This window comes from Ornithodoros turicata, chromosome 4 (genome assembly GCF_037126465.1).
Source record: "Ornithodoros turicata isolate Travis chromosome 4, ASM3712646v1, whole genome shotgun sequence".
Taxonomy (NCBI): domain Eukaryota; kingdom Metazoa; phylum Arthropoda; class Arachnida; order Ixodida; family Argasidae; genus Ornithodoros; species Ornithodoros turicata.
In genome coordinates this window covers 20,110,124-20,122,444 of record NC_088204.1, presented here as the reverse complement: position 1 = coordinate 20,122,444, position 12,321 = coordinate 20,110,124, and the positions used below count along the sequence as shown (strand labels likewise).

The 12,321-nt window shown below is 47.1% G+C and overlaps 1 protein-coding gene across 5 annotated transcripts in view; it reads right to left on the bottom strand.

Moving 5' to 3' along the window:
• LOC135391283 (microtubule-associated serine/threonine-protein kinase 3-like) overlaps window positions 1-12,321 on the bottom strand; it is a 207,525-nt gene that overhangs the window by 108,294 nt on the left and 86,910 nt on the right. Inside the window, exon 1 of one of the 5 annotated variants that reach the window (XM_064621487.1) lies at window positions 1,238-1,267. The exons of the other annotated variants lie outside the window; for them this stretch is intronic. Coding sequence (XP_064477557.1) covers window positions 1,238-1,252 — 15 coding nt within the window. The 5' untranslated portion in view covers window positions 1,253-1,267. Of the gene's footprint in view, window positions 1-1,237; window positions 1,268-12,321 lie in introns of those variants that run through there. 5 annotated transcript variants of the gene reach the window in all.

The following is a 12,321-nucleotide window of genomic DNA, read 5'->3' as shown; positions in this document are numbered from 1 at the left end:
GATACTAAGATACCAACAAAAGTAGTTAAGATGCAGTATTTAGAGTACGGTACTTAAGATACCTCCAAGTCTGAACAGAATACACGCGATTCAACAAGAAAATACCGTCATCGTAGTTCTAATTCTATGCTAATGCTATGCTAGCACTGCTGTGGTGGTGACGATGATGGAAGTAAAGATAAATAGAAGAAGAAAAAAAAGAGAAAATGCTTGAAAAATGTAGGCCCTATATTTACCTCTACCGCGACGATTTCAGTCGCTATCATCCCACAAGTGGAGACCTCCATAGTACCATTCGACTGGACGAGCACTATACTGCAACAGACTATAGCACACATGCCCTCCTGTCTATATACATACGCTTCCGGTCAAGAGATCGAACGAGTCAAGAGATCCAACCGGTCACGTGACAGGCGAGTCAAAAGATCCAAAGCGTCAAGAGTTCCAACCCGGTCAAGAGATCCATCGAGTCAGGAGATCCAACCGGTCACGTGACAGGCGAGTCAAGAGATCCAACCAGTCAAAGCGTCATACTGGTCAGGATTCCCGACAAAAAAGAAAGTGTATCCCTTACCATGTTAATTGCAGAACGATTGCGTTGTACGTAGTATTAAGTTAGGAAGTAATATGCCCGGTAACAGTGAAGATGTTTAGGTGTTTTCTCTCTTCTTACCACACACGCACAAAAAAAGTAAGCGAGAAAATCCTGAGGTTGTGCTGTAGGTTACGGCGGCGAGTCCCCCTTTTGCCTTTGCACGTTTATGTCCATTGTCCATAGCGCCGTAACACGCTATGCCAGAACGGATGGTTGTTACCAAGAATACTGAGCTCAACTTACAAAGAATCGTAGGCCGCAGGGCTTAAAACTTATCCTTGTCGCGTTCTTTTCCGTTCTTTTCATTGGCCCCCACCCTTATCACGTTATTCTATTCTTTTATTGACCGTGAAAATACTGTCTGACTGTGCTTTCCAATTAACATTGATGTGTCACGTTCATTGACCTCAACCCCAAAATGCAGGGTATACTGCTGGACTCAGAGTTGTCTTTGTACTTTTGTGTCCATTGGAGCAGCTGTCCCCATTTTATGCCAGAACTGAAGTTTGTTACCGATAATAATGGGTCCAGCCGCAAAGTCTTTGTCCTTTTGTGGACGGCGGGAAAAATTAAGGGAAAACTTGATACAAAACAAACACACACACAAACAGATGTTCGGGCATATGAAGCTATCTTTCGTACCCTGAGAGAGTCCATGATCAGACGGTTCCGCCATGTAGAACGTCTGTCCACAACAGCGACTTGGCTCTTCGACGACGAGGCTGCTGTGATACGAGAAGTGTTTGAAACAGCGGCCGGCTCACCCAACGTGAGTGTAAGTAGCCCACACCAACTGTAGAAATAATCCCCAACACAAAGCGTTGTCAAAAAAAAAAAAAAAAGAGAGAAGAAGAAGAAGACAGCACTTCTATAACTTCTGTGTTACAAACAGGTTGATCTTACAATGCAACCACCTGTTTTTAACAGAGAACTGTCGGCTTCTCTTGGACTGCGCTATGTGTTACAAAGTAAGTAAGCAAGTCAATAAAAATGAGATGTTGATTTGCCACCTGCATTTGTATTCTATTTATACCGCACGTAAAACGAGTCCCTCGTATTTCGATACGATTAATTTTTGCTTAGCGATGTTAGAGTTAATGACGTAACACAAAGGGGTCAAAAGATCCAAGCCTGGCGAACCCTCAGACGTGTCAAGAGATCCAACGGGTCAAGAGAGATCCACAGAGAAACGTGTTTGCTAGCTGCTAGCATTCGCCAAAGTACGTGTGGAGAAGCAAGAGACGGCGAAGACGTCTTGATTTGCTGCAGTCGAGTTTACCGATGTGACATTCGTGTTGCATCTCCTAGATCCTCATAAGCATTTGGGGGTCTGCCCGTTAAGCCAATAAGGCGACCAGGCGGGCGAAGTTCTCGTCAAATGTCTCGTGCACATCCACTTAAGGAGTCAGCTTCTGCGTCTCTTTTAATTAACTCATTCGGGGTAGTCAGTTCTTCGCTCGATCGTAGGAGTCAACGTGACATTTTTCATATAGGGCAACGCGGGGCTAAGTGGGCCTAGGGGCCCATCGGACCAAGCTAAGCAAAACCGAAACCACAAATAAAACGATCACGCTATTTCGTAGAATTCCCACCGGGAACGCTGTCGGGCATTGCCCACGTGGCCTCCATACTAAGATGGCGACGTTCCTGCAAACCATATTGATGATGCTGTATCGCGTTTCTTATAAAAATGGCTCCATCTAAAACGTGTCGTCTTCCTGTTCTCGTACGCAAGCCTGATTGACGCTGCTGCGTTTACGGTTGCGCTTGACAGCGAATAATTGCAACGGAACATCTTCCAGGATAGAAGGAAGGTACACGCAAGACTCCGTACGCAGTCGTAAACGCTGTAATGTGAATCAGCCTAAAAGAGTCACCAACCTTCCAAGGCCATCATAGTGTCAACACGGCATCTGAAATACGTGTGGCGCGTGATTACACAGCCATAGTATTTTTGTCGGACGCTGTGATAACTTAAGTTTCTGAACATGTGAAATGGGGCTATGAGAACCTTGACGTCTATCTGCTTTGTGTTTTTCAGGCAAGATTGGCGCAAGAACGAATGCAGTTCGTGTCGCCATAATCTCGAGTGCCCAAGGGGATCTACTATTGGAACAGCGTCTTCTGACACTAGCTGAGAAAGGATTTCCCTTGACACCAAGGGATGTACGGAGAGCAGCATTTGCTCTGGCAGAAAGTCCTCCTCGCCCATTTTCGAAAAAAAAAAAAAAGAAAGAAACAGCAGATTGTGGCCCGGACTGGCTGGAGAAGACAATGTGGTCCTTTTTTGTCCATTCGGTCCATTTTGTGGAAAGAAAAACAGAAAAGAAAGCTCTGTGATCCATTTTGCCCCGGGGTGATTTTATCGTTGTTCCGATCTACCCCGCATGTGGCGCTGTTCGGCGAAGATGGGTAGGGTGCGTGAATACTAGCTCCTTCTCTATGCAGAGGGAGCTAGTATTGAGGCACCCTACCAGCTCCGGTGGCGCAGCGGTAACGCGTGCGCTTGGAGACTGGGAGGTCCGCGGTTCGAATCCGCGGGCCGGCTGTGCCGTCTGGGGTTTTTCCTGGGTTTCCCTCAGATGTGTAATAGGCGTATGCCGGCACAGTTCCCCTGAAGTCGGCCCATGGACGCAGCTATCCTCCCCCCGAGCGGATTCCGCTCGGTCTTCCACTTCACCCTTTCCTCTCCTCCTCTCCACCACCTTTCCCTTCCCGAGAAACATGCCGCCTATTCAGGCAGGCAGACCTCTCGGGTTCCTCCCAACGACACTCCTCCTCCTCCTCGAGGCACCCTAAAAGTCAACGGTTGTTTTTCACAGTTTCTTTTTTTTTTTTTTTTTTTGTCTCTCAGGTTAATTTTTCTTCTTTTTCATCGCTGTTTTTAGGACACCGAAGACGAGACTCCGTTGGTTCAGACAGCATGATTTTCCCGATTATCTTCTCTACAAGTGTGAAAAGAAGAGCAAGAGCTTCTGTGTTGTTCCAGCCTCAGAACATCAGTTCTTTCACGTCCGAATAAGTCAATTTAGCCCCGCATTACCCCTACCTAACCTGACGCAACCTGTAGTCACCGAATGCTTTGACTTCATCTTCAAGAAATGGCAGTCAACTACATACACAGTTCGCCCACTGCAGAAATCGCGTAAGTCGAGCCTATATTTGAATTCTGACGCACGCCTTCACAATCTCCGAGTCATTCCACTCTATATAACCCGCAGGGAAACATTTGCGTCAGCGCTGTCCCTCGATATTTACGCAACAGTTTATTGACTTCAAAATAGCTAACCCTGAACGTGAACCGAGACGTCCTGCTCCGGTGACTGCGAGAAGAATGCGTCTACGTCTAACTGAAAGAGGGAATGCGCGAATTGACTAAGAATACATTCCAAAAGCGTGCGTTATTGAAAATACTCGAGTGACGATGATGTAGGCGTGGACGCCATGCGCGTGTAGGCTGCTCTACCAGCTCTCTTGCCACGGGGCGTCAACATCAGCTTGTATGCTGACGATATATGCATATGGACATCCGGCAAGCAGTGGCCAGCGCTACAGCGCCGCTTACAGTGTGCCCTTGATGTTGTAGCTGCTTTCCTGGAAAACAGAGGCATGGACCTCTCTCATGAGAAGACTGTTTTTTTTGCCTTTTACTCGCCGTCATTTGAAGAACTTTCAGCTTCATATAGGTGGGAATGTCGTGCGGCGTGTTACACACCATAAGTTTCTTGGTGTGGTTCTTGACCGCTGTCTGTCCTGGAGAGCGGAGGTTCGTTGTCTGAGAGGTAGAGCTGAGTCTCGACTGAGTGTCCTGCGATACCTCTGTGGTGCCCGCTGGGGGCTTTCTACAAGGGCATTGCTTGGTCTGCACCGGTCCCTCATACGACAAATGTTAATGTACCATCTTCCAGTGTTGCATAGTCTTTGTCCTTCGTCTGAACAAGTGTTGGAAACCGTCCTTGCAAAGAGCATGAAACAGTGCCTTGGTGTCCACAAATCAACGTCAACTGCCCCTGTCATGGCTGAAGCAAAGGAGCCTTCGCTGATCTTTATGCGGACGGCACAATCTCTTGGGCACTACATGAGGCTCTCCACTCGCCACTACCGTCACACATTAGTGCGCGACATTCTTCGGCGACCAGCATCCGGGTACTGCCAAGCCGTTTTAGCTCACCGCAGCCTCATTCCAAAGCATAAAAAACTGGTTCTACCCGCAGTCCCTCCATGGGCCCTTCAGGCACCATCTGTGCATGTCAATGTCCCTGGCTTGACTTCCAGAAAATCGGCTACAACAATTGTTCTTCGCCAACTCACCCTGAGTCTGCTTCATCGCGATGAAGGCAGAATTAAAATCTTTACTGATGGCTCATCGACACAGACCGGCTCTACCTGTGCATTCGTAATCCCTGAGCTGTCGATTGATCGAAGCGCTAAGCTGTCGCACCCGACGTCGGCTGCTGTGGCCGAGCTGCATTCCATTCTTATGGCGCTTTCCTTCATTGTGTCCCGTCAACCACCGATGCACTGGACCATATACAGTGACTCCAAAACCGCCCTCCAAGCTCTGCAGTGCACCCTGGGCTCGAGCTCCCTCGCTCCACTGGTGTGTGACGTCCTCAGGGAGTATTCATGTGCTGTCACACAGACACATAACATCACCTTGCAGTGGATCCCAGGTCATTGTGGCGTCCCTGGGAATGAGGCTGCCGACCTACTTGCGAGACGGGCTCATGTGGCACGAGGCGTACCGACGCACCGTACGTATTTCACCCAAGCGGACGCGAAGCAAGCAATTGGTGCTCTCATGGGACGTCTGTGCAGTGAACACTGGCGCAGAAGTGTCCCTTCTACGTCGTTCCTGCGCAGGGTGGACCCAGATCTCCGTTTTTATATGCCGTCAGCGCTTCCTCGACCCATCACGTCGCTCATCTACAGGCTTCGCCTCAACGTGCCATACAGTGGACGACTTTTGTTTAAGCTCGGCATGGTCCCGTCCCCCAACTGCAGTCTGTGTGATGTAGTTGAGGACGTGGATCATATACTCCAAGACTGCCCGAGGTACAGTGCACACCGATGTACCCTTGTGTCGTCCCTGTCTCGCCTGGATAATCGGCCATACTCCACCGAAAAGGTTCTTGGGTGCTGGCCAGCAAATCAGCTCATACCTGCCATGCGCGCCCTTGTGCAATTTCTCGTCTCGACGGACCTGTTTGACACATTGTGACACTCTTTGTTTTTAGTGCCTTGAGACTTCGCTTTTGGTGACAAGCTCGGTGATGATGTTCTCATTTATTCTTTCAAAGCGTTTCAAAGCGTCGAGGTTAGTGTAGTTTCCCTTTCTTTTATTAATAACGCGTCCTGGAGTAGCCAGTCCCGAGTGGCTCGAGACTACCATCTCCATTTTTTTCTTTTAAAATCAATCAGGCGTGGCACCGAAGTGAAGAAGTGAAAGCCTGCTTACTTGTCGACGTGACGTAACAGCTAAGAGTCAGCCAATCAGGGTCGTGTTTTCAAAACGGCGGTAGCCAATCACGGACGAGCTTTCAGCGGTCGTAGCCATGGAGACGAACCACCGTCGTCTGCGAGTAGTGATTGAACGTCCTCGCGTAGCAGATGGGAAAAACTTCAAAATAAAGCGTAAAACAGTCCCATACCTTTCTCAAGACTGGTTATCTGGAAAGCGTGTTGCTCTTTTTGTCTACAGATTCAGGTCTACGGGATCCAAGTTAGCTGCAGTCATTTGCGAGTTCTGGAACTCGCAGAACGGCGATTAGGGGTAGCAGACTAATCCTCACTTTATATGTCCACGTAGCGAAGGGGGGAGAGAAGGCAATAAGCAGGCTTTCTGTATTCACGTGGCGTTGCCTGTATCTTGCGTGACGTCACGCGTAGTCCCCTGCGGGCCGCTGGCTGTACTAGCTGTTTTTCGTGCACGTGCTTGGTAGCTTCTAGCGACATGGGTGACGAGCAGTCTGCCTCCTCGATTTCGTTTTGAAATACTTGCCAGTGGTAGGACAGAACCTACAGAAAGGCACACTCGAGGAATACCGGTGAGGTGAAGCCCAGTGTTGCTGGACTGCTCTTCCGTGGAGGAGCGCCGAATCACTCAAACGATGTATATGTGTGTATATATATATATATATATAAAGAGGGGGGAAAAGCCATTAAAAAAATAGGTAAATGATGCTAGACGTGTTTGAAATTGAAATATATATATATATATATATAGATACTCATACTCATACTCAACGTGCAGCCATAGAAGCCATCTTAACTGTAAGTTTGAATTTCAAACACGTCTAGCATCATTTACCTATTTTTTTAATGGCTTTTCCCCACTCTTTATATATATATATATATATATATATATATATATATACCTATATATAGCGGGGCTAAAGGGTAATTTTTAATAATTTTTTTCGACTATTTCTGTTGCGATACTGCGCATAGTTTTTGTTGGGTCTGCGGTTATCCGTGGAGGACATCATATTTCTGTTAAAAAAAAAAGTGAGGTTCGCTTTGCAATTTTCAAAGTTCAATTGAAAAAATAAATTTCCCGCAATTAAAAATTGTCCAAAGCCTTCCTCAATGATGGCAAAAGTTTCCAGAAGGTATGCCGAAAGTCCGACAATCCTCCGGCGAGTACGTCGCCAGTTAGAATTTTTTATCACCTTAGGTGAAACACCCTGTATTACGGTATATAATTTGATGACGCGTTTTCTGGGACATCCTGACAACCCGTAGAGACAATGCCTATAGAGACACGCATTTTCCTATAGGTGAACGCGATTAAGACGGACAGCATCCGCCTGGTATCCGCGCGCGTTAGATCCGCGACCGCATCCGCAACTGCGCTTGTTGAAATAGGTTTATCCGCATGCGCACGCGCGCGGATATTGAGCACATATCCGCACATCCGAGAACATAGCGCGTTTGTAGGAAGAAGCCTCCATGACAAAAATGTTGTTAAAAATGTGTCATAGTTTTCACTTTTCGGCATACAGACTTCCTCAGGAACGTTATGCCATCCACAATTATTGTGCCACCGTTAAAGGCGCAGCAGTTAATAAGCAAATAACAGCAGTTAAAGACACACAGCGATGCAAAGGATGGCACACTTCGACGCCATTTTCTTACTCGCTGCGTGCTCCCAGTTAGTGATGGGTAGGGCCCGGAAATTTAGGCACTAAAAACGGAAATAGGCAGGCATTTAGGCCCTCGAAAATACCAAAATAGGCAATAAAATGCAAAAATAGGCGCGCTCTTTTGCTTTGTTGGTGTTTCAGAATGCTCCATCAAGGAAAACATGCTCGTTAAAAGGCTACGGTTCCATACAAGCTTCCACGTCTGGTACACGAATGCTGAGGGGCCTTGAACCACGCTATAATCGAATATCGAATGATACTTTTAGCTCTGCGTCCTGGAAGACCTTGAAAGGCTCGGAGAAGTCACATCTTTTGATCAAATGTACGTGAACCGCTTCCAGCAAACCAAGGTACTGAAGGAAACCAAATGTAAAAAAGGAGCAAATGGCGCAAACACGCAGAAACAAAAAGCAAAATGCAGCACTCAGCACGAGCCTGAAAGGCGCACTCGCACTTGCATCTCTAAAAAAAGGCTGTTATGGCGTCTATCCATGTAAAAAAAAAAAAAAAAGAAAAACTACAATTCAACGCAGTCGATAAAAAGGCCGGCAACGTCGTTTTTTTCCGATGGGATAGCTCCTGAATATCCCTGTCAATTATCATTAATTTGAGTAAATTAGACACGCTCTTCACATTGGTGGGGTAAAAAAGTGACCTTTACTAGGCAAATTTCCGACTTAAGCTCGCAAAAATTTACATAATTAAACTTAGGTCACACGACATTCACATGAGAAGGTGGCAAAAACCCAGTAAGAACAAATACCGTTGACCGCATGACTCTAGGTGGTGTAGTTTTGTTATTATAATTCAATGACACGTTTTCTGGGACACCCTGTATATCTATCCGCAAAGGAGGATGTCGCGCGGATATCAAACTGCACCCTCGCACACCTCTATTTATGACACTCTGTTCATATTTATCGTGGACACCCTGTATATACCCTTATAACAGAGCACCCGGTGGAGAATACAATATCATTTTTAAGTCGACCAAATCCAATCCAATCCAACCTAGAATTTTAAAACTCTGCTTCTCCCTATACGAAGGAGCCACCGCCACATATATCTCTACGTACACTCTGCAACACAGAACTCCACTAATTCGCACGCTGAAGGTCAACCACTGCATAGAATGAAACCTTTATCACTTTGGATTCGTGGAAAGCGCGGGACGTACGCCTTCTCAGGTCACTTAACATAACTGCATAAGTGTCTCGAAGGGGCGTACGCCCCCATTTTCAAAAAATCAACAGTGACAAAGGTGCCACTCTGTACAATCGTTCGCCTTTAGCGTGATATGCGGCAAAGTTCTGTTTTCAGTGTGTGCCCCCCTCCCCCCCTTCACATGTGTTCACACGCACTCGATCAGACCGACACGCAGCACGCAAACCCCGTACACAAACATGATTATATCCCCCTCATTCTGTTCCGACACTACACGCGTAATATTCTGCATAATTTATAGACAGTACGAGAGAGCACGCTTCAACCGTGCTTGATTATAAAACCACAGCCGCAACGCTCGAGTCAACGAAGGCGAATAAATAAATATGGAGCCGCCCGCGCAGCATTCCCAGGGGTTCTACGAAATCACGAGTGGCGTGCCAAAAGCCCGTATTGTGTTGTCGTGCGCGTAAGTTTGGAGAAACTACGCATCAGGGACTATATGTTGGAACTACATGCGGTGACCTTCCAGGGGCCACGCTTATCGTCAGAGGCCTGCGTGCTCACTTCACGGATGTTGAAGTAACGCGAGGAAATATTAAAAAGAAAATGAGAGAGACGTAGAGAGGTACCACAACGACAGACACAGGTTATGTTTGCTGCATAGCTTAACAGCTTACTTACTGTTACTGCTTACTTACAGCTTATTTACTTGCAAAACGCGCACAGCAAGTTTTGCATGTGACAGGGAACGCTAATTAATTTAATTTGCCAGCAAAATTGCGGTATAACAGAGCCGTGTATTAAAGGGGAGTCTTGCCATTAATGGGCATTCCTATTTACCTAAAGCTCCACTCACTTTTTCAGCTTTCTAACCAATGACGTCTTGAAATATGGGGCACTATGATTCAACCTATCCTTACTATTTGTCCCCCTATCCAACATGGGCAGCGCCATTTTGGGTGGCAAGTGGATTGGATGGGATTGAAATGGATACCTCTCGCGATCTGCAGAACTGGTGAACTTTTGTGCCAATTTATGAACGCCACCTAGGCTGCGCAAGGGACATCGGGAATTGTCGTCTGCTTCCGTCGTTGTATACTTCCGTCGTTGTATACCGCTGCTGGCAGAACCACCTGCTGGTACACATCCTGTCGCTGGCACGACTTTTTAAGTTATCTACATGACCAGTTGGAATAAAAAGGCAAGAATGTCTTTATTCACGAGATTCAGCAGTTAAATTCATAATTGTACAACACAGAGCCGTTTTTGCTATTATTTCGTTGTGATCGCCGTGTTCACTAAGCTTAACACCGACGACAAAACGTATTATTTTCGGCTAGATATCGATAGCGGAGCATCAGCTGAAAGTGGTTTTCGAGAAACTTACCAGAGGATGTGCATCTGTAGCGTAAAATTAGAGTAGTCTGTGAAAAATTTTTGTCACAAAATTCCGGCTTCACAGTGTTTGTTTTCGTCGCCATTTTGGGTAGCAGTCAGGTGTCATGGCGGCCCCCGTGGAGAAAAGCAAACAATGAGAGGTCCGCAACTGTGACTGACAGGGCGAGCCTCCTTTCGGGACTCAGCGGCGACGTCTGGTAGAAAATAATCCCGAAATATGTCAAGCAACAGTGATCTATGTTCCCGACTGGCTTGCTGCTCATGATGACTACGTAGTCGACTTCTTTTGCTTTAGACACAGTGTTATGCGCACTGAACGTAGTTTTGCCGCCGTACTTGACGTGCAACGCGCAGTTAGTGGCGACTTCGGCACAGTGTTGCCCGTAATTTTTCATTTTCATTTTCTTAAAAAAAAAAAAAAAAAAACTATGAGTGCAATTAGGACGAAAATTGTAACGGAAGAGTACAGAGTGCTCAGGCTGTAGAATAGATAAATTTCTTCGAAACCAATCTGATCGCGTGGCTTTATCCGTCGCGAGGCAACGACTATGATCATGATGCGATGCCACAGCGGTCGGTCTGGGGATTAGTTTTGCCCACCTGAGGGTTCTTTAACGTGAGCCGAACTCTCAGCACACGCGTCGTTCTTATAGTGTGAACACGACTACGGGTGATACGGGTAACGCTGCAATCCGACTGCGGCGAACAGAGTCGTTTATTAGGAGAGTTTGGCCATTGGGAGGAGCCTGTTTCAAAACGCCTCATTTGACGTCACCCGACGGGCGGCGCCATGGCCAGTGGCACCATTTTGGATCAGAGTTACCGCCTTGAAAAACCTCCCATTCCGGCATTTTAGAGCGGAGTGTCGTCATGGCTCGCCTTTCATTCCGACCAAGAGGGCGGAGCGATACGGGCTCTCACGTCACGGTGGACCCCCCATCTCCGCGGAGATGGGGGGGACAAGGTTTTTCTGATAGCGGACTTCACGGATCTTACTAGCCTTTCGTAAAACCCGCCCCACCACGGAGCTCGTTCGGCTATGAAGTTCCACTGAATTCCTCTTGTCGAGCAGTAGTCCTGTACGACTGGATCCACGAGAACATCTCTCAGCTCCCGTATTTTCTTCGCAACCGCTTTAAAAGTTTTGGCGTTGTCACTATATACGGTCTGGCACACGCCTCTGCGAGCGGTGAATCTTGACCGCGGACATGTCCTCGAAGAGCTCCAGGTGAATCGCTCTAGTGACGGCACACACGAAGAGAAAAATGTATGCCTTTTCGTATGTCCTCTTCTTTTTGATCATCACGGGCCCAGCAAAGTCTATCCCTACAACCTGAAACGGATGGCCCATATTTACACGATCTGCCGGAATTTGGGCGTCAGGTTGCGTAATGTGTCTCGCATCGTTCTTTTGCCATGTCACGCAACGTCGTATAACGTGCTTGATCTGTTGACGCGCCCGTAAGATCCAATATCTCTCTCTTACTTGTACCAAAGTGTCGCGCACACCAGAGTGAAGTACCTGACGATGTGACTGTGTAATCAAACGCTCGCCGTTACGAGTGTGCTGGAACAACTATAGGGTGACGTTGAGAGAACGTCAATGGGCTTGCTGTCATCCGTCCTCCAACCCGAAGGATTATATTTTCGTCAAGGAACCGTCGAAGATCATGTATCTTCAAGGTTTGAGGAACCCGCCGGGCCCGGGCCCGTGGGCGGCGGACAGAGAGAGACGGTTGGATGACGATGCTTTACTGTGGTATGAGAAGAAATAGACAGGCCGGGCCAGTGTTGGAACATGATGGCACACTCTTAAAAATGAACTTCACAGCATAGCACGCTCCTAGACAACCATAATATCGAATGATACCGTTACCTGCCCTGATTTGTCGAAAACGGGAGGCGTACGCCTTTTATGTGACACCTATATGCTGTTCATAATTGTCACAAAAAAGGCGTACGCCTCCCGTTTTCAACAAATCAATAAAGATAATGATATCGTTTGAGATTATGGTT